This window comes from Trichophyton verrucosum, assembly GCF_000151505.1.
Source record: "Trichophyton verrucosum HKI 0517 chromosome Unknown contig00213_1.f1.exp, whole genome shotgun sequence".
NCBI lineage: Eukaryota > Fungi > Ascomycota > Eurotiomycetes > Onygenales > Arthrodermataceae > Trichophyton > Trichophyton verrucosum.
The window spans coordinates 759-28,595 of record NW_003315512.1 but is presented as its reverse complement, the minus strand read 5'-3'; the positions used below and the strand labels follow the sequence as shown (position 1 = coordinate 28,595).

Here is a 27,837-nt window from a genome sequence, read left to right as displayed (position 1 = left end):
CTCTTTTTTTGCATTTACCCCCTTATTTTCCTGTCCTTTGCTGGCCTCGTTGTCTTTTACTTTTGACCGTATATCATTTTCTCCTGTTTGCGATGCCCCCTAATTGATTGAATACCCCAATACAAGTAATACCCCTGATAATAGCCAAAACTACCTCGGTCCTTTTGAGAACAGTGTGAGCAGGAGATAATCCAGTGGGTATTGGATAGATACATAGTAATAGTTCCAACAATTCTGGCTAACCGGCCAGGAAGCCTATTGAATCACTTGTCACTGTAGCCGCAAAGCATGTTTACCTACCGTAACTACACCTCGAGGTTTGAGCGAGCGAGCGAGTTAGTTAGTTAAGTTTCCACGTGACTTCCGCTCTGCCCAGGTGGCCAACGTTTTTCTCAACGTCAGAGAGACAGAAAAAAAAGAAACAAAAGACAAGTTCACCAGACAAGCACCAAACAGCAAGGCCATCGTGTTGTTTGCTAATTCACATCGAGATTTAGCTGGCTGAGACTTGAAATCTCCTTTGAGAGGCTCTTATTTTCAGCTGGGACCCAATGTCTCTCCCACCTGAACGCATCCGCATCAAGCGACGAAGAGAAGATGAACCGGTAGAGACATTGTGTAAGTCACTCTCATCGCCACATTCTGCGTCTGGGTAACTACATTACTCTATTATACCATCCAGTGTGATTTTATTTCTTTCGCTCTGAGCCAAGATACCCTGGACTAATAGCTTTACCACCATGCCTTGCGCTGCTCTACATCTATACAGACATCCAATCTGATATCCACCAGCCTAAGAGGCGGTTCACAGACTACGTTTTTCAACGCGTTGTTCTGCATATTGACAATGAAAATAGCCAAGATAGCCCTAAGGGCGGCCCGGCGCCTGAGTCTCAAGCCAAGGGGCGGGCCCAGGGCAATCGTGCTGTAACCGTCAGCCATCACACTACTAGGGCCTCCAGTACTGCAGTGAACAGCTCGGGAATTCCCGTTATCACAACGCCGTCTATGCGTAGCGATGAGGCTAAATCAAAGCAGAAACAGCTCATCACTACAGATAGAGATGAGCATGATAGCACCGATATCGAGTCGGCTAGAAGCGACTCTCCATCGTTGTCAACCTTGTCTAGCGTACCTAAAGTCGTTTCTGCCGTCAAAAGGCCGGCAACCGCACAACCAAGCGGCTCATCTGTCCGTCGTTTCCACCTCGAAGCACCAAGCAATACTGAGGACCCAGCCGATACCTTGGACGTACTTCACCGAATTCATGGAGGTGTTCAAAAGAAGAGATTGAGGAGAAGTTCCAGCTATCGGCCTGTTGTTGTGGAGAATATTGCAGTTTCGAACAAAACGGCCCTTGACAAGTCATCGATCTCGGCTAAGGGAAGGCGCGCGGATGTCCAAGGGGGCCCTGGTGAGACTGAGATATCTAATGCCACTATAGAAAAGCGTCATATGCTTTCCGGAGACCGTGAAGATTCGTCCAAATTATCCCGGTCCCATCGGCTGGACAAAGAGACCAGGAAGGGAGAATCAGTACTTGAAGACCCTAGTACATGGGACCTTGACTCTGATAATCTTGCCAACGAATTGGCACGCATTGCGTTGGAAATGACAAATAGTGCTGAGCCGCCCGAAGAGGCTCGCTCATTCACAAAAGCGACTACACCTCGTGCGACCCCGCAAAAACGGCCTTTGAAGTATAAACCACGATTGCCCAAAACACCTCGTACTGGACACCAAAGTAATGAGCAAGGTGAAGCCTCCATATCAGCTACCAGCAAGACAGATGGAGCAATTAAAAACAGCATGGACCTAAACAATAAGGATATTGGTACTAATAGTCAACTTGACTGTCGCCATATCTCTGATACCCCAGAGAATCAGATAACGTCTGCGCAAGATGAGGACTCTGATTCTGGCTATGTTTTCGACGAGTTTATCAGGCGACCTGTGCATGATGTTGTTGCCGACCCAGGTGTTTCCTATTTTCAAGACGGAAAATGGATTGAAGGATGCGAATTTCCGAAAGATGTGGGCGTCGTGGTCATCACACAAGGTGACTCGCACTTCTGGGATGCTATCGCGGAAGATGACGACGAGAAGGACTGGGATACAGAGGATGAAGATTCGAATGGTGAGTTTTCGCTCATATCACTTTAGAGCTTCTTGCTTATTTCTTTAATGTAGCTGAGGACAATCCTGCGAACGAGTATCCAGATGAGGATCTTGACTTTGACGATGAATACTGTGATAAAAACGCGATTTATCGGCGTTTCCGTGTAAATGCATCTGACGATGAGGAGTATGACACTCTAGATTACGATACATACAGCTATCGTACCTACCCCTGCAATATGCTTAGTGATAGTGACTCGGACCCTTGAAGCTGGCAGCGGTCTTGTTCTCTCTTCCTGACTGCTTTTTCATGACTGAATGAATGAATCAATGAGGTCCTATTGATGACTACCTTAGAATACAGCTACCTTGTCATGAAATGCCGGTCGCTCAGCCCGAGACAGAGCTGCATTGCTGACTGGTGATGTGGTGGTGCCTTGCCAACATGTTGGTTTATGTGACTCTTGGCATCAAACGTTTCTGTTACCGCCCGTAAACCTCATGCGGTGGTTGAGACCGTCTGATATTATTTTTGGGCCCCTCTTACTTATGCATACCCCTGGCGCCTAGTTACTGAGTTCTCTTGTTGTTTGTCAACTTCATGGGGTGGATACGAGCCGTTGGCTCAGAAGATGCCGAAGTCTTTTCACAGCCCGCTAACCATGCATGGCCCTTGCTGTTAACTATTGATAGTAGCAGGCAGCTATTACCAATAAGAAGTGGAATTTTTGATACCTTTTGCGTAATAAGAAACATCATGCGGTCTCCCTGGCGGCTAGATGCCTCCTTGGATTCTTCCCATCTTCACTATGCGGTGGGCTAGTAGTGACTAGGTGTTCACTTGTACCAATTTCTGCCACGGGCTCTAGTATAAAAGACCACGTCTCATTCCTCTCTGGCCTTCAACTTTCCTTCACTCTACAAACCATTGAACAACTATCTTCCTACCCATTCCGGTTTTAGATTTCAGCAGTATCCATCTTGGAACCCTATCGCTATTGAGACTCGACCATGCATAAGACCTCTACACCGCTGCCATCAAGCCAGCATGGATCTGGGCTAAAACTGCTGAACGCAAAGGATGTATCTCTTCAGCCTCTGACGGGGTTCGAGAGCAAAGGTGAACGCCACGTCAAGAGCAGCTCGTTGCACAACATCTGGTTCACTGGTGAAATTAAACAATGGAACAGCTTTGAGGACGAGGTTCTGGGTCATTTTTCGAGCGTTCGTTGGGACCGACATCAGGAGATTATTGCCTACGGCCCTCCTGACGCCGGAGTTAGTGAGTTTCATATAGACGCAAGGGATCACTACGTCTGTGGTGAGGAGCTTTCCATCAGCGGACGATTCGTCCAGCACGCTCTCCAGCCTATGTCCGCTGTCAGCAAGATCCTAGGACTTGAAATGGTGTTTGGAGACTGGAAAGCCACCTCGAGAAACAGGGTTGATTTCGTTCCAGCAGCAGAGGTTGATTACCCCACAGAAAAGCCGGAGATACTCGCAAATAAAGGCAAAGGCAGAGCGGACGCGCCAAACCTGAGTGACGATGTCTTAGGTGTTCGAACCAGAAAATCCTTAGTCCCTGACTATGCCTTGATGGTAGAGGCAAATGGTACGCCACGAGCCGTCGGGGAGGCAAAAACACCATGGAACCACAATTTCATGGCTGTGTGGGAAGAGATCATAGATGATCCAGCGGAACCCAAATTTTTGGCAAGCCAAACCCTAGGTAGGCTATCACTCATATTTATTGTCTTCTTCCGCTTTTAATACCGTTACTGATGGCAGAGCAATAGGTCAAATCGGAAACTACATGATTGAACTTGAACTCAAGTTTGGGTTTTTAACCAACTACCAACATACCTTCTTCCTTAAGAGAGAAGTGAATAAAGACGGGAAAGAAACAATTTACTGCTCTAACCCCATTCTATACAAACATTCACCTATGGCGGGATCCAAAATCTCCGTTCGTCAGGGCCTGCTCTTCCTTGTGGGATCTTCTCATGGAGAGAACGCGTGGTACGCGAAAAAGTTGTCGGAGACAAACATTCTTAAGAGGGAAAAGGGCGAGTCAATGAAGAATGTGAGAGATAAGTTTGCTGCTGTCACGAAGGGTAAAATGGTAACTCAGACTTCCGCGCGTTCTGGCGCCGGCGAAGACCTTGCTAGTGATTTCGCAAGAGGATTGAGCCTTGGAGAAGAACCCCGGCGTCGGGCTCATTTTATGGACGACCCAGAGGCTGGGAGGAAAAAGCCAGGATCTTCTGGCTCTAAAAGAAAGTGACCACCTGGACCAGAAGATCAATTCATTCAGTCAATGGATAAACCTTAGGCGTATGGCTCTTTTCTATGTAGTTAGTTAGCTGGTTATCTCATTTTCCTTAACTAGCTGATGCTGAAATATTAACTACTCCGATTTTCCACACCCTTCGTCCTAACCCGTAACTAGCTATCATATCACAATAAATACGAGATTGTTGCCCTTCCCTGTTCCAGGCTAATTCGCTGTGTAATGGATGAAGGGCGTTAGTTGAGGGTGAGGCTAGTTATCTGATTGGTTGAAGTAACTAACTTGTTCGTTAACAAAATAGTTAGTTAAACTTAGTTACGCGCCGGCATGTTACTAAGCGACGACATTGGACACGCTTTGGTTAACTATAAATATCTGCTGAAGGTCCTCCTCTCCCTTTCTCAAGACAGCTCAATAACTATCGAGGCAAGGAGAGTAATCAAGTTTTTCTCCTCTTCGCGTTTGCTGTCGTTGGATACCATGAATGTTAACGAGCTGGAAGGGGATCTACGCGAGCTGTATTGCAATAGATCATCCTTTGAGGTGCCGAACTATACTCATATCTCTACCAGTACTGCTGAATGGAAACTTGGTCCTATTTTCTCTGAGCGCGAGGTCTGGGACTTGAATGATCCGGTATATGATGCCTACATTACAGAGGCAGCTGGTGTTTGCGTTACGACTCAGGTAAAAGGTCCTACTCCGGGGGTACAGGGTATAGCGAAGATACGAATACAGTAGGCATCAGCCCCTAATCTGCCCGTAACCTTCTATAACGTGATGATTCTTACGAAGCTTACTTAGAATTCCCAATGACTACAATGTTCCTACACCCACCAAGCCCCAAGATTGTAGCTTTCAAGCAGGTATGGAGGTCTTTAATCTAAAAGAGCTGACGGAAGCTGGAAGCACTTGCACCCCAAAGCTTCTAGATCATGGGTTTTATGAGCAGACGCGAAAAAATGACCCTCTTCCTGGTGGATTTATGGTATTCATTGTCATGGAGAGGTTGCCCGGGCGAAACCTTCAAAACTTTAACGAGTTGCCTATGTTTGAAAGAGACCAAGTTAGACTGGCTTTTGCCAAAACAATACGGTAGGTAACCCCAACCCGTTGCCTTTTTCTTCGAAAATTCTAATTGTGCCCTTTTCTCTCATAAGGGAATTTTATTCCAGAAGATACATTCACTATGACCCCCATCGTCGCAATCTGATGTGGGACCGCGAGAGTAAAAAATGGTACGTATAACGAGCCTACCATTCCTGAAGTCATATTGGGCACCTTGTTAATAACAGTTTCCTTTGCACAGTTACATAATCGATCTTGAAGATGCACGCCATCTTGACGATGACTGCCCCCCAAAAATATTTACGCCCGAGAGAGATTTCCTTGTGTGGGGTATTGCGGGCCCCGAAATCAATACGAGCCTGTATGGTCTTGACCCAATGGTCCCGCATGATCGCAAGTTCATCAAGAATCCTAGTGACGAGGAACTTGAGAAAATGGCACAAGACGCTGCAGGAAAGCCGTTGTGTTTTGCGGAAACTACCTAAAGCAGATGTCCGCCGTTGGATCGGTGTAGATGGATCTTCATGATTGGATACATGGTGTTTGGTTATAGCATTATTCTTTGAGGTGGAAAGGAGGAAAGCAATGTTGGCAGTGAATGTCTGATCAAAATCTAGTCCAACCCTTATAATAGATCTACCGTCTTCATATCCCTTCGCTCTTCTTTCGTTTTTCTCACCACGCAAATCCCAGCTATAATTTCATTCCAGATACTTGCCATCTTAACTCCAGTGTCATGACTGGTAAACATATACTGGTATCCTGGGAAATATTCTGTGATGTCTTTTGTATCGCTAAAATTAAGTGCAGCCTCGGGAATATGCCAAGCTTTTCCGCTCCGCCACGCTCCGCATTTAACATGGTAGTTAACTTAGGTAACTAGTTTAACTAATTGGCTAATCAGCCGACACGCAGGATCTACGGGCTACATTAGTTGATGGCAGCACATGGGGTAACCAGCTAAAGCTATGTCGGCTGTAATTTCATCGGTGAGGTCTCCTGGCTAGTTACATATCAGTTACTGCTTCTCCTCCTCCGTTGCCTTTGCCATCTTCTCCTCCGCTGCCTTGAGGAACGGCTCGGCTATGGCGTTGACTTCTGTTAATATCCGTTCAAGAGAAGGCCGGGCCCCTATCCTTTTCACCCAGGCCATCACATTCGGGAATTCCGTCTCTGGGTTAAGTTTTCCCTTCCACACAATCCTTGGGAGGAATATCTGCCATGGGAAGAGCACTAGATCCGTGTAGGTGCATTTGTCACCCATGATATAATTCCTCGGCCCCTTTCCATCACCTCCATCTTCGCTACCAGCAAGCCATTTCTCCAGGACGCCAACTACGCGGTTGATTTCGTTGTAGTATCGATCGATGGCACTGGGAACCTTCTCTGGGTGGTAATTGATGAACCAGAAGTATTGGCCATAGTATGGTCCCTGGCCAGACATCTGGAAGTGAAGCCATTGGTTTGCACTGTAGTATTCGTTGGTATCGTGTGGAAAGCTGATTTTGTGGTCTTTATCGTACTTGTCGACGAGGTAGCTGACGATTGCCCCAGATTCCCAGATATTCAGGTCGGTGTTTGGGTCGTAAAGGGCTGGGGTACGGCCGTTTGGATTGATATTGGTAAATGGTGGCTTTTTTCTTTCTGCCATGGGGACATCCTCAGTCTCATAGGGCAGGCCAAGCTCTTCAAGAACAAGAGCAACTTTGAGGGGGTTGGCAGGAAAAATTCCCCCATATAGTTTCAATGGCTTGAGGGTAGACATGATTGCGGGTTAGGATTTGGTGCTTTGGCTGATTTCGCAGGATAAGACTCCCGTTCTGTTGCTGGGACTGATGCCACTTTATATAACCCCATCCTTAGGCCTGGCTCCTCTTCCATCTCCGCAACTAGCAGCCTGGAGGATTGTTCTTCTGAAGCCTGCGGAAGGATAGCCACTGGAAGATGCCCCTATTCACAGGTTTCGTCCGTTAATAGAGGTATTGCGGCGGACTATGAGGGCCTGCTGAAGTCGTCCGCCGTGGGTATGCGGACGTCCGGCTTTTCGTCCGTGGCTTCGATCCAGGATTTATCAGCAAGTCCACGTATTCATTCTCTTTCGACACAGAGATGACGATATCGGGACCGACTGACCGTTAAATGTTGATAATGAAATGCCTTGATCTGTAATATAGCTGCTCCTGACGCATAAAAGCGGCCAGTGTTTGCATCTCACATAGTCATCGGCTTAACTAACTCGGTAAAAACGATGGAGTAAATAACACTGTAATAGCAAATATTTCAAGGAAATTCCTTTGGCCAGTCACCTAGTTATATGTTCAGTGGCATGGCAACTGTTCTGAGCAAAGGGATGTTATTTTGACAAGAGCTATTTGCAGAGGTGGGAGGGGTGGTGGAGGGATACTTTAGCTGTCAGCGGAGCCAGAGGATAGCCAGGTAGAGGTCTTTTTAACTAGTCGTCACCACGTATAGACACTGGGGCATTCTAATTATGCCATGCTAGAGGAATATTTATGCGTGGTGCAGTTAATGAGGTCTCATGCATGTGGTTAAGCAAGCTGAAGTCACACTTTGCTTCTTCCCCCTTAGCCGCATGGACTGTACGCGCTCGCAAGAATAGGATAGCTGCATACGATAACTAATAACTAAAAATAGCGACTGAAGGCATAAAAAAGAGGACTAAGTAGTTAACTAGGTGAGTGGAGACTGGAAAGTCGGCTTGGAGGTGCTTTTGGCCCCATTATTGGATATATACATCTATAGATGGCCTGTAGATGGAAGATGCAAGTCAAACGTATTGTTATTCTCCTGCATGAACTCCCGTTTCACCACATCAACACCTTTTTCCCTCGCTACCGTTCTTGACTGTTTTTACAGTCGATAAATGAGTAAAGACCAATTAGTGATTACATTGCTGCCACTTCTCCCCCAATCCATTCCCAGGGCCATGTTGTGGCATTAGGGGTACAACAATAGATAAAAATAGGCCAATAGAGTGATACATGTAGAAAGGCAAGAAATATGGAAGCTCATGGATAGATACCCCGTATAATGTAACCGCCAACCTGCTCTGTCATACTGCGAAGAAGGATTATAGGCGCCATGCCTAACCACTGCAGCACCAACAAACAAGCCCGATGACCAATAGCCAAGTACGAATCTGTGGATAATCATACAGGAAGGGCTCAAGTGAAGGGATCAGCCTGAAGTGTTGATGTTATTTAGATGAACGTGAGAAAGTAGAAATGAATAATTGAACAAATATATATAGAAATGAACGAGTATGAGTATGTAGTCAGGTGTTCTATGCCCTTGCCTGGGGCATCTATTTACTGCCAGTATCTGTGCAACTTTTGTGGCTTTTATGACGCAGTAGCAGTCTCCAGATATAATAAAATGGGTATATATGTAAGGGGTAAAGGAAGGCTAAGGAGTGCTTTGCGAGAGAACGACTGGAAGCATGTCGTATAATCTGTTCCCTTGGCTTACCAAGAAAGAAAAGTTATCATTAGAACATTAAGTCATTTCACGCGTAGCATCGTTATATTGGACCCAGTCACCAACGAACTAAGATATCAGGGAGGAAAAGAAGAAAGAACTGAGGCTATGGAAAGGTCCCGGTAGGTGCAGCCAGAGCGGGATGGTTCTACTGCTTCATCCAAGGGAATCGAGTGCCCGTCCAGCGAATCACTCCATAGGCTGGCCCATCCTCGTTGAAATGGCAATTGGATCCGCCATAGTTATGGCCCTTCGCTCTTCCTTCAGAGTCGCTGCCGGTCTCACCTCCAGCCGCAGCGGAAGCAGCAGCAGCGCTCCTTTTTCTCCGCTGTTCGCGTAGTGTGGGGCAGTTCTTTTCCTTGATAAAGCGGTAATACTTGCACTGTATTCCCTGGAAGCCAGTTCTTTGACGGTTTGGAAACTGAGCGTTGAAGCATTCACGGACCTGCTTCCATTCCTGGCCTAAATCAACTCGATGGTACCATATAAAGTACATCTCTTCCTCGTCATACTTCGGTCGAGGTGGTCGGCGGCGCTCTGGAACCGGTGCAGATGACGTTCCGCTAGAGACAGATGGGAAGCGTTCTCTTCGATAAGGCGTTGGTGAGGAAGTGGGTGACACCGGTGCCTTGCCCGTGGCGTTGGCATTACCGTTTATTGTGCTATGGTGATGATGGTGGTGGTGAGTAAAATTATAGCTGTCGGAGGCTGCAGATGTAGGTTCCGGCCGTCCATCATAGGAGCCATAACCTGTGTTTAGGTATTGGAGAGGGCGAAAATGCGTCTGATTGTAGCCTTGGAAGGAGGTATTTACTGGTGTTGAGCAAGCACTGCTAATGGTTGTTGATGACCCACTAGAGTACCTCTCACGGCGATCTGGATAGTCGACATATGGTGGTTGTGGTTTGCGTGTAGGATACAAACAGCGTGAGTCGCATGCTGACACACTCTCTGGGTTAAGCAGAGTGTTAATAGCGATCCTCTTTGATGATTCTGTTGGTGACTTTGGAGACGGTAAACCGTATCTCGTCGATGCCATCTTGAAAAGGGGTGCCAGTGTTCACTCTTCCTCTGTTAGGGCAAATTTTGGAGCGGACACAGGAGATTTTTTTGGCACTTATGTAGTATCGAGGGGGGGGGGGGGTTAAAAGTGGGATAGGCGAGTGTTGAGGGGGGAATATAACGGATTTGAAGGGAGAACAGAGGCAATGAAGATCGGGAGGGAGGAGTCCCGTCAGGGGAACTTATGCAAATTTGCAAGGGCCAATATTGGACACAGGCCTTAACAGGGTATGCCTAATCAATTTTGCTATGGGCGCCCGAGGGGCCGGTTGCGCAGCCGAAACGTGGGTTTCCGGGACTTTTTGCGAAATACAACCCTCCAAAAGGGGGAGCGCTCTCCCTTTCTTGTTGGTTGGTAGAAACGGCGACCACAGCCACGTTGATGAGCCACACCCGTGGTTGTTCGAATGCAAGGCGTAGAGCGGGTGGTAGAAAAAGAATCTGAAGAGAGGAAGCGTCGGTTGCTCAAAGAAGATCTTCTGACGGTTGAGAGAAGTGGGAAAGATGTCCCTCAAACGTGGAGCGGCGTATCTTTGTGTATTTCCCACTCCACCGATAATTCGTGATGTAACAGCAACAGCTGAACCAAGGGGATAGGAGGGTTGGTGGGTGAAGAAGAGGAAGACGTTGTAAGACTGCCTCCACTTTTTCCCTTTTCCTCTCTGCTCAGTTTTCACTTTTATCTTCAGGGTCTCCTTGTTCAAAGGGTGTGTTCTTTGTTGTAGATGGATTCCGAGGTGGTCTCCCGATATATAACCTTTTTCTTTCTCGCTCTCTTTTTGTGTAAAAGTGGCCCTGTGTCCTTATGTATGCAGTCTCTGATCCCGCCAGTTTGGTTGTGTAGTCACTTGCACCTCAAGTGCAGCGTATGGAAAGTATATCTCGATGTTTGAAGTATAACAGTGAGTAGAAAAAGAGTTTTCTGGGGGGTATAACGAAGTTGAGCGAGGGTCAGGAGTGGCCAGGAGAGAAGGGCCATATACTTATATGTGTATAGTCGATCCGTGGGCCAAGGGTACCGAAACGGGATGCCCGTAATGATAACTTCTTAACTAGCGACAGACTGAAAAAAGTGGGACAAGACCTGCTCCGGTATTGTTTCTTTGCATTTGTTACTCTTCTGCTTCTGCTGCCTCCTGGCCTTCTGCTTGGGGTTTGGACTGGATTGTGAGTAGGCGGTACCGGTCTCCTGGGAATATCAAGGTAACCATGGGACAGAGGCAGCGGCGATGCCTGGCGCCTAGGGGGCACGAATGCTGGAATGGAAAAAAAAAAAAAAAAAGGAGATGAATTAGAGAGAATAATACAAAGACAGCGTAAAGGTTAAAAACAAAAAGGGAAAAAAAGAAAGGAAGAAAAGCAGGCAAGGAAAAAAGGGCGCGGCAATAAACGTGGAGAGAGCGTACTCCTAAGACGGTGAGTCGATGCAGGAAGTACGTAAAAAGCACGATAACAAGAATACTTGCCAACGAGTCGTCGACAAGAACCAACCTCCAGCGTATAAGTACTACACAATTCAGCCGTCCAGTGTAGAAACTCGCCAGTTGGAATCTAGGCTGGAGACCAGGGTTGCAGACGAAGGTACCAGAGGAGGATAAGGTGGGTAATAATGGGGACAGCGGGACGACTACTGGGTTGACAAGGGAACCGAGTTAGCGAACCGAGCAAGAGGGATGCAGAAAAAAAAAGGAGAAAAAAAAAATCACGCTTGAGAAGACAAGCAGAATATCATGGCAGTCGAAGTCACCAGCAACTGCGGAGAGCCCAGAGATCCAGAAGCAGCAGCCTTGTCACTACTCCGTATATATGGATGGATGGGGTTGGACCATGCATGCATGCATGCATAGACGCAGTTGAGTATTATTATTACAGGATCGTGGCATATATCTGTGCATCCACAGAGCAACCAAGGTCCCGGTCATGAAGCTCGTTACTAGGCAGAGAGTAAGCAAGGTGGAGGAGCAAACTGAAAGTGTTCATAGAAGGGGGCCCTCCCAAGAAGAGAGAGGGTTTGTACCGTCTATAAAGAACTGAAATACATCCAGAACCAACTCCGTATATCCGAAGGAGTACTCCGTAGTCGATGGCCAGAAGAAGGGCCCGGCGCGAGGATATTGAAGAATATCACACGCTTCGTAACCGCTTTTTCTTTTCGTTTCCTCTCTGTCCTGCATGTCGAGCGCGGCCAACCACCCCCCCCCTTCGCAGGCTGCAAAAAATGCAAACGTGAGAAACATGATGAACCTGCAAGTCTCTGCTGCTCAACCCTTGACAGCGATCCACTGGCAACCTTTTTTGCTCTCGATCAACGATTGTGGTTGGTTGAAAGCCGCGGCGCAGGTTCGTCCATCGATCAAGTGAAAATATAATAGTGAAAGGAAAAAAATAAAATAAAAAATCGCGATGTTTTTTTCTTTTTCCTTTTTTGACTTTTGATATTTCGGGTGTTATTTTCGATACACGCGGTAACTTTCACGTACTGTAATATACCGCAGACTTACGAAACACGATACGTAAATTTCAAACGCCGAGCTTTGTCGTGACTTCGAGTTTCGACCGTCCGTTGATGAAGCGGGCCTTGCGTGAACGAAGTACTTCATGACCGGGAGGCTTTGATATCTTGAGGCTCTATGGAAGCCCGTGTTGATCTGCTTCTCCTGGCTGCTGGAAGCTAACATCAGGTTAAGCAGCGGCGACTCGAAAATTAGCAGGCTGCCGAGCATAACAGAGCTGGATATACTTATTATTATGCATACCCTATACGGAGTACACCTGCTTCTTTTTTTTTTTTTGACGGACCATCGACCTAGCCAGGGATATCTCGCATTTATGGACAAACCAGAACGCCTAGAAAGGCGCAACTGTTGGATTCTTCGCCATTCGGGTTATTTTATTTTCTTTGCCGGCGATGTGAACAGAACCAAAAAAAAACGAAAACACAAAACGATCTCGGAGACCTCCAAGCGAGACCTCCTTCGAGAGTAGAGTAGCCTATTGGGATAGGCGACCCTTTGCTCTGATGAAAGAATTTCAGTCATCCGACTATTTTCCCCAGGTTAGCTCCCTCATTGGAGGTGGCTCTTGACGGCGTACTGCCATGGCCACAGGTCTCTTGCGCCTTTACGCAGGTTGCGGTGTTCTTGACTGCGGAGAATGATATCATTTGATGGCATTGTGAATTGGCCCTGGCAAGCAAGTGGCGGTATATCATCTCTTATCCCTCCATCCATCCATTTCAAAGTATTTGGTCTCTCTTCCACCCCCCCATGCCAGATGAAACGAAGGTTGACATGGGCTGCTTGCTGGTCTCCCATTGCTGCGGGTTGTCTAACCGAGTCGTACTGCCGTCTCTCTCCCCACCTTCTACTATTTTGGCAGGCTGCTTGTGGTTGTACCTGGGCGTGACTTGTGCAACGCGAGCAGGTTGGCCCATCCCGGCGTGATATCGAGAGTGTGCATGAAATGGATCAATGGGCTGCTGATATAACGGGACGTCCCGTTCACAGGTGGTGGCTGACGAGGCTGGTTGCAGAACTCCCTGGTTGGTGCCTGGAGCAAGGCAGGAGTGCGTTTATGCTTTCTGAGGACGTCATCTAAGTATGATGATAAACAGCTGTGACTGCCGGTTGGGGGCCAAAACTGCAGAGCCTACAGTCGGAGAACTCCGTATACAGACAGACAACTGTCTCCATAATTCCTGCTCTTTGGCGCTTTATACTTACGCAATATACATAAATTGGGCCATTTTCCGCCTTGTGCCTTATTACCAGGAATGATTGAACCGATTCTTCATATGCCACGTCGAAACAATGACTCCGTTTTAAATCGCTCATGTCCGCCTTTATTCTTTTCATTCATGTACGTATAACGCGCGTGGATTACGTTGATGGACCCTTCTATCGCTAGCATCACGAGCGTTAGATGGGGTATATCTACAACAATACCCGTCGACCTGGACATGTTTGGTTACGATATGGAGTGGTTCATACGCGCTCAGGCTTTCGTAATAATAAAATAGATATCCAGCGACTCCATAACTTTAACTATTTCGACAGTAATAGTGAACTGGTCGGTCCTTGCGTATTATTATTCAAGTTAGGTTGACAGCTCGGTATCTCTGGGGCTTACTTGAATTCTTTTTTACCCCTTTCCTTTCTTTTCTTCTTTCATATGTCCCCCTCCTTTCTCTTCGGCGTCATCAGCTCTCATGCAATCTGTGGAGTAAGTATCCAGATCTTGATCTGTGGGGCTGGCATGCACGGAACATGGGAGGCCTCAGCAAATAGAAGACCAGCGGTGTCCTTCATACGCACCGTGTACATGACGAAGGCCAAATACTCCATATAATTACAAAAAAAAGTACGAGACTTCACGGGCAGAAATGAAAATGAAAAAAACCTTCATGCAAGATATGCCCTTTTGGGTAGAAGAGAGGGGCGTATGATCATGAAGCAATATAGGATTCCTTGGAGAGAGGGATCCGAGCGAGGGGAGAGAATATGGGATGGCATCTGGCATCTGACATCTCATGCCTGTTCTGCCGGTAGTTCGGGTGCATGTGCTGAAGCAGCTGGAAGCTAACCTTGAATAATAACACGTCGATCATATGTTTTTGGTTGATGGGGATATAAATTATCAAGAATGTCCGAAGGCGAGACATCAAGAGACAAGGAGGTGGATTTCTTTCGAATGGAAGAGAAGAGGGCAAAGGTCAGTCAGTCAGTCAGCCAGTCAGCAAAACAAGCCCGAAGAGACCCGATCAACGGCGTATGACCCTTCATATGTCTTGACCCTGCTCCTCCTTGAAGTGCCGAGGAGGGCCGTCAGGCCACGCAAGAGACGGTAGAATGGGGATGGGAATAATGGGGGAAAAGTCACTGCGAAAATGTCTCGCCGATACATATACTCAAACCACAGAGCCGGTGTTAGGGTTGTATTCGATGCCTTTGAGAGGGGAAGCCTAAATAGAGGGCTGGGCTGGGTTGATAATGATATCGGGTTTACATCATAGTAATCCCCATACAACCACAAGCTAACTTCATTAAATCGAGCTTCCTCGCGAGGTCTTGCGAAGTATAAAGAAAGGCGGAAAAAGGAAACAAAAGGGTCGGAAAGACCGGATGTTAGGGAAAAAGGGGTGAGAAGACAGAGAGCTCTGTTTCCCCTGAAGAACACAAGAAATTCTATCCGATGAAAAGTAAAAAGTACTTCGTAGAAAAAGAAAAAAAAGTGGCAGTTTAGTTATTAGGAAAACTAGTACTCTGTATATATGCAGCACTCTGTATAGAATATTTACGTCTAAGGCACCTGAGGCAAAGCCTGAGAAAGAGGCGTCGACGGGTAGAGTATCATGTGTTATCTTGTAGTGACGCGTTTTTGATTGACCGAATAATCTAATTATTATTATTATTATTATTATTGCTTTGACTTTCCTCAACAAAGAAACGAACTAACAATCTGCTATATTCGGCAACCGGATAAATGCAGAAGCAAAAGAGGATTTAGTCAAATACGGACGCTTCCTTTGGATGATCCAAACCAGAAAAAAAATTGCTGAGAAATGTGCGAAGTAGTTAACTAGTTGAGGATGTGGAGAGGGTGAGAGAGAAGAGAAACTTACGAAAGAGGGTCACCTATGGAGAAAACGATCTGATGAACCGAGCTTCTGAAAAAAGCCCACACCACCCGTCTGCCCAACACAGGGCCAGGGGGAAGAAAAGAGAGGGGCCGGGAGAGGGAATAAGACCCGGAGTATACTTACAGAAAGTACTTAAAAATAAGCCAGTCTTGTCTTTCTGACATAAGTATTATTATTGCAATGTTAGCTAGGTGGGGGAAGAAAGGTAAGAAAATCGCGAGCAGGGGGAGCAGCGGTCGTTCAAATGGAGAGGTGGGTACTCCGTACTGGGGACCACCCTAACCCCGAACCCCGAACGGGGAATTGGATTGTAAAGGGCGAAACAAGCAAGCTGGTCCTTAGCACTGCTGTTAATGATGTCTCGATGCGATGAACCTTCTCCGTCAAAACGGAGGAAACATGCCAAATGGAGAATGTTGTCTTCGGCATACATATACCTAAATAGGTAGTATATATACGCGACTATGGTTCTGCATCTTCCGAAGATGTGATGAAGAAGTGGATTCCGAGATAATCTGCGAACTGAAGAACTTCTCTCTCGTATCGACGCAGGAGATGAAGAATCTTACCCGCCCTGACGAAATGAAGAAGCGAGCGAGGAGAAAGAAAAAGGAAAGAAAAGAGAGAGGGCAGAAAAGAGAGGAGAAGCAGGCGAAGGAGTAGGCGAGAAATCTCGGGGAGAGGAGGCAGGCGAAAAAACCAACATTGAATGAAGTCAGAAAAAGGCCCCTGATTGGATGCATGGCCCCTGATGGAGCTTGACCAGCCTGAACCGTTGCCCTGGGACCTGCCAGCCAGTCAGAGAGGATGCAAATATGCAAGAGAAAGGAGACTACTGCAAGACGCTTAACTGGAGCAGAGGGGTGCGTGTGTGTCAGAGGCCTCATCCCTGGCGCTCGCGGTGTTGGTACTCTTTATGTACGGATGTGTATCGTGGAAAATACGCAGGGTCAACCGCGCGATTAGCCCTGAAGAAATGGCGCATCCTCCCACTTCAATTTCTTTTTCTTGCTTTCCTTGCTTTCTTTTTCCTGTCTCTCGTATAGAGGTGGTCTCGTACGATGATGTACTTGTAAAAATATTCCGTGAAGAAATTCCTCCTGCCCGCCGATGGCTGTTTGAGTACCAGGTGCATCGTACGAGTTGCTGGCAAGGAATGTGCAGACAACCCTCGTCCTTGGTTCCAATCTTTGCGAATATTTCTCCCTCCCCAGGATCGGTGTTCCATGCCGCCCGCCAGCGAGTTTCCGGGTCATCGTCAGCCTGTTGCTGGCAAGCAGAGATGGAGTGCTGTCAGTTAACTAGTTGACGACGAAGTTGCCTCGAGGAGAAGAAAAAGAGCCTCAGTCCTCGCTTGGGCAGATAATGGTACTGATTACTAATATGCATCATACAGGTACAGTACAAACACGGCGGTGGTACGATACGGCCGTAATACCGTTACGAAGCGTCTCACTCTATTATCCGCATTCATCCTAGCCTCAAAAGCGGGAAAAGCAAAGAAAAGGAAAAAACAACGTCAAGGTCAACTTCAACCTCAACGTCCATCCTGCTGGGTCGGTCCAGCATCATGAATTGCACGTAAGTTTATGCTAACTCGGCGTCCAGCGAGCCACGATTTACCGATGCGAGGTTCCCGATCGTTGTCATAAGTCTGACATAAAAAAATATAAAGACTAGCCATCATGGACAGGGGACCGTGTTGTCTTGTCACACCGGCGGGTTTGTTGCCCAGCTGTGACTTCGCAGCATCGAGCATCCCGGTCCTGGATCCCCAATCCCGCTGAAGGAGGGAGAGCAAACATTTAAGCTTGATCTACCATTGGCCATGGCCATGAAGCATCTCCCTTGTCCAAGCCTGCCAGCAACGTCTTCGCAAAAAACAACAAACATCATATCTCGCAGTGCATGAAGGTCATGTGATATCGATCTTAGAGCACTTGGAGCGGACTGATTGGTCTGATGCAGTGCCTTTTGGGCATCAATCATCAATCTCGGCGGCTGTTCGCCTATCGTCGCTGCCGCTCCTGGACTTTCTTTTCTCGTTTTGGATGCCTCTATTAACCCGGGGTTCGAGGCAGACATGGACGTTGCACCTATTTATGCAGCTACCAATTGAGCCAAGATGTGGAAAACTGGAGAAATCTACGGTCCTTCCGAGGAGTTCTGCCTCCTTTACGTACGGGATTTGTATCAGAGTGATTTCTTCCTTCGTTTTCTTTTTGCTTTCTTTCTTTCTTTTTTTGCCTTTTCATGTCTCTTCAGAAAGACGTGAATTGACCACAGGGCGGAGTGATTGTGGATATACGCCTCCACATCGCTTGTCCAACTGTGGGTCCATCGGCGGATACCTTATCAGGCCCGTCCTTATTTATCCACGACCAGAAATTCAAAGTTGAGCGCTAATTGGGTTTTGATGGAACTCCTCGATATATTTCCTTCTTCGTACCCTCCACTGTCTGTGCTGACTACCAGACTGCTCTTCGTTGCAGAAACTCGGGAAACATGCCGTCCTATCATTCATTACGCATGAATTTGCAGGCGGGCCAGTCAGAAAAAGCCAACGCAGTCAATGTCACCTAGACGCTCAAACAAATCAACAACCTTGTTCTTTCCTCCTTGGAAGTACTTTTATACCTGGACATACTGCTGCGCCGCAAGAATTATGCCTTATCGAGCGGTTGATAAAGCGTATCGTTATTTCCTACATACGTCAAGGATGGCTTAACTAGGCTTACATAATTACGACTGAGCATTTACACTTGCCTGGGAAACGAAACTATCCTTGAGGCAAATATGTTTGAGATAAATCTATGTCGACTCTGTTCGCGAAGGGCGTGCGAAAGAGTAGAACGGAAGACTCTAGAAGTCGGCCATCGGCCGAACCGAAAAGGGGGAAAAGAATATAAATGAAGCAAAGAGAAAGAGACAGAGGGTTAGCCAGGTTCATCCAGGCAACAACCGCTCAAAGCCATAACAGGTCTACCCTGCCTTTAGCGAGGAGCTGTGGAAGGCCGTTCAATCAGTCAACCATACTTAATTCGCATTCTCTCCGTCTTTCTTTGCCGCTGCTTATTTTTCATTTTTTATCTTTATTTTTATTTTTATTTTTTTTTTTTTTTTTCTTATTTCGAACGCCTCTTCTCCCCCATTTCTGACCAGGTTTCCTCTCCTCTCTGAATCCCTGCAGACGGCCTGGCCATGATGGCCGCGTAACGGCTTGACTATTATTAACCTCCTCCATGCAATGGGACCTCTCCGATTCTTCACCTTCCCCTCTTGATTTTTTCTTCGAACGAGAAAATTCACTGGAAATTATCGGGCCAGTTGGTGATCAAAGTCTGGATCAGCGGCTCAGGATGAAGGCCCAAGCCCGCTTTCCTTCCTGCCGCGCCTGTTCTCCAATGCACAGACTGAGTGGTTGCATACAAAGTCACACCAGAAACCGCCCATCCCGTTCTAGAATGAGGTTGGCTAATACATGATTACTGATTTTTAACAGCCTCAAAAGCCAAGCTGCATCACAAAAACAAGCCCCGTATAGCATGTTAGGCCATTCGTACAGGCTTCACGGCAGGTATTTCTTAAAAATACAACTGCCAAAGTTCAGAACACGGAAGGCTCTGCTCTTCTTCTTCCTTTTTTTTTTTTTTTTTTTTTAATTTCTTAATTTTCCGTGCATGAGCCTATGGGTGTGCCAGCTGATCAACCTACGTATGCGGGTCGACACAGTTGCCTGCAAGCTGTGAAGATTATTCGCCCTCAAGAGTCAGTACTAGGTAGAGTAACTCTAGGGCCGTTCCAGCCAGCTTGAATGCTAGGGAGTTTCCTGCAATAGGTCCACATAACCGCTTAGGTTATATCAGTCTGCTACAAGTTATGGAAATCTATGCGTTTCTCACATGCCTGCGGATGCCCCCCCTGTTATTCAACCCCTGCGCTGAACCAATGAAGGTCCCAAAACTGCATTACACTGCAAAGGACTGCAATCGCTGATCCCAAGGAATTGTTCCGCATGTTTTGATCCCTCGTTATGACCTTCTGGCTTGTGTCTTTCGCTCGCTTCACCTTGTCACCTGTGGGCTGATTCCCTGCTATACGCGCTGCATTCAACGTACCACGGTCAACAGTTTTTGAACACCATCGCTACGTTCTTGCATGCCTCGGTGACTCTTTTGAACTCTATTTCAGGGTTTAAACAGCTCGATGCTCGTATCTGTCGACTGCTCTCCCCTGTGGTTGGATTTCATATTTTACCCAGTACTCTCTGTCAATCTCCCTTACCCCCCTCTTCCCCTTTATAATCGAGGGGTACTTACTGAATGTCACGTTAGATTTATACTTGGATAACCATCATGTTGGCCAAGGGAATGTCAAGCCTGGAGCTTCTTCCTCGAATTGAACTTCTCCAGATGCAACGCTTTTGTCCAGGGCATCAGGTATTGGATACGGTACTTCGGTGTGGAAACGGATGTCATTTAGATTTGGATTGGTTAACTAAGTATCCCTACCCTTTATCCCTGCCAGCCAATGCAGATTACTACCTCAGGCGCATACAATACTACCACATTTCCAGGGGAGGAGGCTCTTCTTGCCTTTCCGCGAGATTTCCTTGGTGCTCAGGAGAAAGGGCCCCCCATGGGGCTTATGCCCACCGCAAGACTACCCTACACTTCCCTTCAGCATCCTGTCTTCTGGCTGTTTCGTGAGGCCTGTGGGTCGGTGTCCTCCAACTAGAAGCCTGCCCAAATGGCTGAGGAAAGCGTTGTTGCACTTCTAGGCCCCGCATTCTTCCTTTCGCCCCTTCAAGGCTCCCTTCTCGTTGGCTTGAAGAGCTCCATCTGATAGGCAGAGCCGGACAGACCTGGGGAGTGCATATTGCGGTATTGAAGCTGCGGCGTACCACTTACGACATGGGGGAAACAGATTGTTACCAGCAGATTGCCGGTAGCTCCGAAATAACTTGACAATCTATACCAGTCTACAACAGGATAACAGAAAAGAAACCAGTCCGTGGCGCTTTTCCACATGCATTTACTAACAGGTTACATGTTGCACCGCGTTTAATGAACTCAAGACCCGACACAGTTCAACTGGAATATCATGCGAAAGAAGGAAAGAAAGCGGCCGGCTGGAAATAAGCCTCGTTTTATTCTCTTTAAATTTACAATCAAAATACATAACTACAGCCACGCTCCACGCGCCAGCCTTGCCTTGGGAAGCATTGTCCACAGGCATTTATACGCACACACTCCTACATGAATCCAAGCGCTTGCCATTATTGCGGCCCAATCCCCGGCGTCACCCATGCAAGCTAATCTCAGCCCCATGGCATTCTTCGCAGGACATGGGAGCGTGAAACATGCGGTGCCGTTTGGCTGCTCTGTCTCCCTCTCTCCGCGTCTCGATGCATCAGTCTTTTTTTTTTTTTTGTCTTTCTTTCTTTTCTTTTTTTTTTTGCATGGAGTTGATTGACCATTGATTCTTCATGCCATTGTTTTAGACTTTTGCTACGCCGCTTAACAGAATCATGTCTATCATCCACTGCCACACCCCTTTTCTGGACAGAAGCTATGCCACGTATTGATATGGCGGATGTGGAGGGTGCAGTGCTACAGTGCCCTGATATAGATGCGGTGTTGATGTTCATAAGTCAACATATACATCGGCACGGCCATGTCCCTGCCCAGCTGCCCTGTTGGTACGCACCGAAAAAGGGCCATGCATCACCATTTCAGCTGGCCGAATTGAGTCAATCTCCAGGAGTTACCTGTATAAAGGTTAAGATACAGCTGCATAGCTCCGCACGCACATTGCCACACAGTCCCCCCTATCCATAACCCAGACGCAGCGCGGAGTTTCCACAAATGAGAAAAAGCCAACATACTGTCTCTTCACCTTGTTCGTTGGTACATTTCCATCCCTTGCTCCGTTCCAGTTCCTCAGTTGCCGTTTCTGCTGCTCGATATCTTAACTGTCTCAGAGGACCCGTCATGCCGGCGGCGTCCGTGACAATGATGCATTGCCCGGCGCTAAATTAGGTAACTGCTTTGATACAGACGGAATATTTCTGCCTTCCTGACTCTTTTCTTTTTCATCTAGTTATGGCGCCTGAATGATTTGGCCTGTCAATCAACGTCCTTTTCAGGGCTGTTCCTTAATCCGCTTTTGCGCGGCCTCTGCAACGAAACCTGTTGACCTTTCCTGACGGCTGACTTCTGAGCTTGGGTTTACAAGACCGTGAACAGGTGAGTCAACCGTGCATATCCATATATTACACTTGCATGGGGGAAAAAAGAGCGGTAGTTAGAAGGTGAATGGGGAGACAAGCCGAGGGCTGGCCAATATATGTAGTTGAAACCGAGGAATACGGGACCTTCATCTCTTATAGGCAGTTGGTGAAGTAAATCATATTAACATATGCCTACAGAACGCTTTTGACGGGCAAGTGTCGGTCTAGAAATAAACGCGGGAGGCAAGATAACACTTTGGCTCCTGGACTTGTTGGATTTTGACTGGTATGGGGTTGACCTCGGCCAGCGGTAGTATAGTTTTACATACATCTGACCCCTTCTGCCTGCATCTGGAGCCCTGCAATCAATCAATCAATCAGGTTCAGTATACCAAAGGGCGTTCCCATGCAGGTTTATCTCCTTTTCTTTTTCCTCCCTCTTCTCTTCCTCTCATATGCAATTTACCATACACCATCCCGGCATACTCGGCCTGGGGGACGCGGATTCAGCTCTGCAATCCCTGAAGCACCTAACCAGGGCACCAGCGAACGCCGACTAGGAAGCCAATGATCAAAGAGATTGCACTTGAAAAGACCAGAATACCAGCCTATAATGAAATTGGAATCGCATGGCCAGGGATGGGACAATATATACCAATATAACAATGCATAGTCCGATTGCTGTGCCTTCATATGTCGAATTATAAACGGGGAAGATACTACTGGGAGAGGGACCTCTTTTCCCCTTACCTACAGCTGCACCAATTAAAGCATTATGTGAGTGAGTTATATGTGATGGTTGAGACGAGCAGAGAATTGCTTGCCATCCGGAACAATGAGGGAAATACTTTCGATGTCGATTTGATCAGATGTTACTATGCCTTGGGGTTTGACTAGCTACATATTTGAGCCCAGAGGCCATGGTCTGACATTCTGATAGCAAAAACCAAAGGAAAAAAAAAAAGAAAAGAAAAGAAAAGGATCCCAGAAAGAAGCCCCCTGTCCCTGTGCGTAGTCATTTGTAGTCACTGAGTCCTGGTAGAAAAAAGTTTCATTGAAGCAGATCCTGGCAAAAGCAAAAGAGCACGAAGGTGCGGATGATGAGGCAGATTGGGATGCATGCCTCTAGTCCCAGTGAGTGCCGGTAGCAAGTTCGCAACTAATGAGGAGAACAGGACATGTTAGACTACTAGTCTTGATATAGGGAGGCTGAGTGTTCAACTTACGGGTCAGGCCCGAACTGAATATTGGCCTGGTCCCAGTCATCCATGCGAATGAGGCATGAACGGAAGCGTACAGCAGCATCAATGGAGCAGAATCTGAACACGACAGTGCGGATTTTCTGATACAGTAATTGAGTTAATATCGTGACTACCAAATTTTCTATTTAGAGGGGCTTTGAAACTTACGGTTGATGCTTCATAGGAATCGATGATCTTCTCAAAGTGCCACTTTCTGGTATCAATCATCTCAACCAGCTGAGCAATGCTGACATTGAGAGGAGCCCTGACTGCACGAACGATGCGAGTTGCACCGATGTCCAAGCATTCGACAAGACGAGAGCTAATAATGTCGACCTCCTTGCCGATGTCCACGAAAACAGTGCCACGGCTGCCGTTATAGTCGAAGTCAATACCATTTGGGTGCTTGTCATAGAAGGTCTTGCAGTCAGTCGCAGAGCAGAAGCGGACTTCGGCAGACTGGCTCGCTGGGTGAACAGAGACAGACTCGATCTTGCCTCCGTGGATGAGAGCAAGGATGCGAGACTGGCTACGGAGGCAGACTGGAATATTAGTCAAGATGATACGACGTGGTGCAGCGTCTATGTACAAACATGTTAGTGGATGGATGTAAATGTTGAGAGACGCGTTGATATAGACTTACTGCTAGCAGCACGCGGAGCTGGAGTGCCCCAGGTCTTGAAAGTGACCAAATTCTCACGATCCTCGTCTTCTCCAGAAGTAGAAGCTTGAACGGAGTCACTTGCAATGGACTCTTCAATGGCAACATCAGAGGCCTTTCCGGGAGTTTCTTCAGGAACTTCTTCCGGAGTAACGATGCCACTCTCCTCAGCTGGCGGGTATTTGGCCTCTTCAACAGCAGGTTCCTTAACGGGAGAGGGGCCAGGATTGTAGTTCTCCTTGTCTTCTGCTGCAGAGGAAACACGTTAGCTATGGTGTAATATAGGATAGGCAGACAACTGCTTACCTTCGATGGGAGTAGGCTTGGTGACGCGACCCTGGCCAGCCTTCAAGACGCTGCCACCGCGACGAATCTTCTCGAGGGCCCCCATGAAGGCCTCGGTGTCATCAAAATTGATAGCAGGCTTAGTGTTCTCCATCTCCGGCTTGCTGGCAGTGGTCTTCGGTTCCTGTTTGTTGCTCTTTTGCTTCAGGGGGGTCTGCTAGAAGTAGGTCAGCCAGGCTCATCTAGAGAGGGAGAAGCAAAGCAGGGAAGAGTAGAAATAGAAGCAGGAGTAGAGGCAGATGGGATAGTAATAACTCGCCTGCTGTGGCTTCTTCTCTTTGCTGCTCTGGGTGTCCTGGCCCTTTGGTGGCTTTGGCTTGGTTTTGCCTTGCTGGAGGACAGGCTGGTCCAAGGGGCAGATATGGTTGTCAGAGGCCCAGATGCTCTTCTCTAGGCCACCACTTCTCTCACTGATCTGGTTGAAGGTATCAAAGATGACTCTGCCCACCTTCACAGCCTCATTGATTCTCTCACCTTCATCATGGTATTCCTGAATTCTCTTGTTGGCTCTGACAATGTGGGAGTCTTTAGAGTCACCGCCCGCCATGGTGGATGTGTCCAGGTTGTCTCGAGATGCAGAGATATCAGGTCACTGACGAAAGATAGAAGTCAAGATGCCAAAGAAGATGATGGAGAAGATTGAGAAGAAGAAGAGAAGAGGAGGAAGAGGAAGAAAAGGACAAGAGGATGGAAAAGATATAGGACCAAAAGGGTACGACTAAGCACTTAGGAAGTTGTTGCAGGTTAGGCGGCGGATAAGGGGGCCAGGCAGGAGAAGAGGACGGGAAGAAGGCCATCAGAGACCGCAAGGGAGAAGGCTTTTATAGCCTGCAAGAAAGTTCTATCTGAGGCAGCGGTAGTGAATGCAGATTCAACGGGAAGTGCCGTTGGAAGAGCCTGCAGCAGTGAAGGAAAGGTGGAGGGGATATGGCAGGCCTGATATCCATACAAGGGGCAGTGGATGTAAGGGGATATATGGCTAGAAGCTTCATATTTACAAGAGAAATATGAATAAAGAGAGAGGGAGAGAGATAGACATGCCATTTATGGTATCATAATCATATTATTATTATAAGAAAAAAGAAGTTGAAATGGATATTTTTGACCAACCTCCAACTCCGGGCTGATATGTAGAAATACAATACAAAAACAAGGGGAAAAAAGAAGAGACCAGTTCATCAAGGATGGAATATCAAAACATGTCAGGGGATATGAGTTCCCACGTCTTCTCGCCCGGTTGGGGATGCGGCTTCATGACCTGGAGTGCTCGGTTACCGCAGAAGCCTCCAGTGCCGGCAGCGCGGGTGACGGTCTGATAGGAGCCTTCCCCCCTTTCATTTTCTACCCAGGCGCGCTCCTCGATGAGATCGCCTGGTTTCTCGGTCCGGCGAGGGTTGTGCCATGGCATACCTACCAGGCGGTTGATGATGTCGTGCGGCAGTGAGAAGAGCCGCTCGAACCGCCGGGTAACGCCTAGCCAGGAGAGGGTAAAGGGGGAGTAGGCAACGCGGATATAGGGATTCACGTATATCCCTGTATCAGCAGAGGGCTCTCCGCCAGCGGAGGGCGGGTCCTGGATATCAGCGTGTACAAGACAACACTCGGATGCTTCCCAGAGGAGGTCTGGTTCAGCACGGAATCGAGTTGTGTTATGTTGCTGGTGCTGGTGCTGGTGCTGGTGCTGGTTCTGGAAATATTTTGCATCAAATGCAACCATGCCTCCCCAGCAGCTGCGAACACGGACAGCATCGCTTTGGCTGAGTACGTCTCGTCTGCTCTGCCCGTTTCCCGCAGTGGTGAACCAGGGGAAGAACGGCAATCCCATAGAGTATCCTTCCAGATCCCGTGAGGCAAAAGTATCGTAGAATTTGAACGGGTTGATAAAGTCGACTGCACAGGCAGCCCGGTAGCGGGTGGCACCACCGTCCTCGGCCAGATTTGTCGAAAGGAGCAGCTGGAGGGCATCGACGGGATCGAAGAAGACGTCGTTCACGTAGAGGATCTTGTCAAACCTCGGCATGCCAGCCTGATTGATTGGCCGCAGAGCACGATTGCGTACTTCAGCCAGGAAGGAGATGCGCTTCAGTCTCCTGGACCCGTCAGGCAGGGTGATGTGTAGCAGCCCAGCCGTGTCGAGATGCTCCTCCGTGACCATGGAGTGGTTACACGGAGTCTCGTCTGCCATCCTCTGCAACGCACCCCGTGCCTGTTCGTTCATTTCGTTCTCATAGATGCTGAGATACGAATTCTCCGGGCCCAGGAGGTCTATCAGCTGCAGGATACTCCTGCTCCATTGGCTCTGTGCCAGGCTGCCGTCCGGGTCATATATGTTGGCGGTGATGAAGACCTTTTCGTTGCGCGGGTTCCCTCGCCCGGGGGTCTCACTGCCGACTGCAAGACGCTTCAGCTCGTTGTAGTGTGCCGGCCGGTGGGTGTAGGAGGGCCAGAGAAGTGCCACCGCAGCCGTCAGACAGAGGCTGGCCGTCACCAGCCATCGCAGGGTCCTCCTATATGTGCCTGACGGTGACAGCCTCGAGGCCGGCTTGCTGTGTCGCCTGGCGGCAAACTTCCGGCGCCATCGCGGGGGCAGCAGCCGCAATATTCGAGACGACCAGGCCGTCGAGCCATCCAGCAGGTAGCTGTAGCTGTAGCTGTAGCCGTATCGTGACCGGTTGGTTCGTTGGTAGCCGTCGCCGCGCGCGCGCTCGCCGTCGCCGTCGCCGTCGCCGTCACCGAGGTAGTCGAAGTCGTCGAGGATGAAGGCGTCGCTGTCGCAGGAGTCGCGGGAGCCAGACATGCCAGTCAGAGGCCAATGGACGTCAGACAACACTCTGCTTGTTCTTCTTGTTTCTCGTCTCCTCTCTTCTTGTCTGCGTTCTTCATCTATTAGGCTCTCTTGGGCAGAAGATGCGGTCTGTGACGAGCAAAAGAGAAGCGGCTGATCACCGTTGCAGACAATTCTGGCGCAGTGACGCAGGATTTACGATAGTGCGCGAATAGTACAGCAGCCTGGTCAGCCTCAGGACGCAGTTTAAAAACGCCCATCGGAGGATCGAAGACGTCTTCTCTTCTGCTTCTACTCCGTATGGAACGTCGCACATGCGTAACAGGCCAGAGTCTTCTCGCAGAGTTAACTATCGGATGAATCTCCGTCTCCGTCGTCCTGCCGCCATGCACAGATAAACTCAACGCCAGCCAACGCTGTCCCGGCTGTCTGTATTACTTAGTTATATTCGCTATCTTCACGCCCAGCAGCGAGGCCGGCCATGATCTTCGACCCTAAATATATCTGGCGCAAAAAGCAACGACGGGTTGCACAGCATCAAAGCCATCCTGGACACTTGGCGCATTCGGAGGCGTTCAACACTTGACAGCCTCAACCTCACGTCTTCAATCCGTAGTTCGTAACTTAACCTGACTCCTTCTGCTCGTTGTCCAGAGAGGCTGCCTGGCAGACGGGCAGACAACCTTGGTGGTACGGGATGGGCGGCAAGTCTCACGGATCTGGGGAAGATGCGGCCGGATGGATTTTTCCTTGGGCTTGGAAGGATTTAATAACAGAACCCCCAGGGATGGAGAACTATACTCAGCCTTCTTTGACTGGCCATCTCCAACATGCGCGCGCACCAGCATGACTTGCCGGACTGACTGACAGAGGGACAAGATGGATGATGTCCTTGTCGG

General features: G+C 48.1%; 8 protein-coding genes across 8 annotated transcripts; 4 read left to right on the top strand and 4 right to left on the bottom strand.

The window, feature by feature from the left end:
• Positions 1 to 376: 376 nt before the first annotated feature.
• Positions 377 to 2,387, top strand: TRV_02412 (uncharacterized protein; the record flags this gene model as incomplete). The annotated part of the gene is made up of 4 exons (XM_003023412.1): positions 377 to 471; positions 542 to 618; positions 731 to 2,137; positions 2,164 to 2,387. Coding segments are annotated over 4 exons (1,803 nt in total), but the record flags the coding sequence as incomplete, so codon positions are not given.
• Positions 2,388 to 3,129: 742 nt separating this feature from the next.
• On the top strand, positions 3,130 to 4,402 carry TRV_02411 (uncharacterized protein; the record flags this gene model as incomplete). Its single annotated transcript, XM_003023411.1, has 2 exons — positions 3,130 to 3,847; positions 3,915 to 4,402. 2 exons carry the CDS (start codon positions 3,130 to 3,132, stop codon positions 4,400 to 4,402), a joined length of 1,206 nt encoding a protein of 401 aa, XP_003023457.1.
• A 333-nt stretch (positions 4,403 to 4,735) lies between these two features.
• TRV_02410 (uncharacterized protein) lies at positions 4,736 to 5,961 on the top strand (the record flags this gene model as incomplete). Its single annotated transcript, XM_003023410.1, has 4 exons — positions 4,736 to 5,075; positions 5,272 to 5,503; positions 5,584 to 5,646; positions 5,718 to 5,961. 4 exons carry the CDS (start codon positions 4,736 to 4,738, stop codon positions 5,959 to 5,961), a joined length of 879 nt encoding a protein of 292 aa, XP_003023456.1.
• A 533-nt stretch (positions 5,962 to 6,494) lies between these two features.
• Positions 6,495 to 7,241, bottom strand: TRV_02409 (glutathione S-transferase Ure2-like, putative; the record flags this gene model as incomplete). The annotated part of the gene is made up of 1 exon (XM_003023409.1): positions 6,495 to 7,241. The coding sequence occupies one exon, from the start codon at positions 7,239 to 7,241 to the stop codon at positions 6,495 to 6,497; it is 747 nt and encodes a 248-aa protein (XP_003023455.1).
• A 1,881-nt stretch (positions 7,242 to 9,122) lies between these two features.
• On the bottom strand, positions 9,123 to 10,013 carry TRV_02408 (uncharacterized protein; the record flags this gene model as incomplete). Its single annotated transcript, XM_003023408.1, has 1 exon — positions 9,123 to 10,013. The coding sequence occupies one exon, from the start codon at positions 10,011 to 10,013 to the stop codon at positions 9,123 to 9,125; it is 891 nt and encodes a 296-aa protein (XP_003023454.1).
• Positions 10,014 to 23,128: 13,115 nt separating this feature from the next.
• On the bottom strand, positions 23,129 to 24,700 carry TRV_02407 (uncharacterized protein; the record flags this gene model as incomplete). The annotated part of the gene is made up of 5 exons (XM_003023407.1): positions 23,129 to 23,248; positions 23,316 to 23,728; positions 23,791 to 24,057; positions 24,115 to 24,310; positions 24,413 to 24,700. 5 exons carry the CDS (start codon positions 24,698 to 24,700, stop codon positions 23,129 to 23,131), a joined length of 1,284 nt encoding a protein of 427 aa, XP_003023453.1.
• A 67-nt stretch (positions 24,701 to 24,767) lies between these two features.
• Positions 24,768 to 24,875, top strand: TRV_02406 (uncharacterized protein; the record flags this gene model as incomplete). Its single annotated transcript, XM_003023406.1, has 1 exon — positions 24,768 to 24,875. One exon carries the CDS (start codon positions 24,768 to 24,770, stop codon positions 24,873 to 24,875), a length of 108 nt encoding a protein of 35 aa, XP_003023452.1.
• A 470-nt stretch (positions 24,876 to 25,345) lies between these two features.
• On the bottom strand, positions 25,346 to 27,091 carry TRV_02405 (uncharacterized protein; the record flags this gene model as incomplete). Its single annotated transcript, XM_003023405.1, has 1 exon — positions 25,346 to 27,091. A coding segment is annotated over one exon (1,746 nt), but the record flags the coding sequence as incomplete, so codon positions are not given.
• Between the last annotated feature and the right edge of the window lie 746 nt (positions 27,092 to 27,837).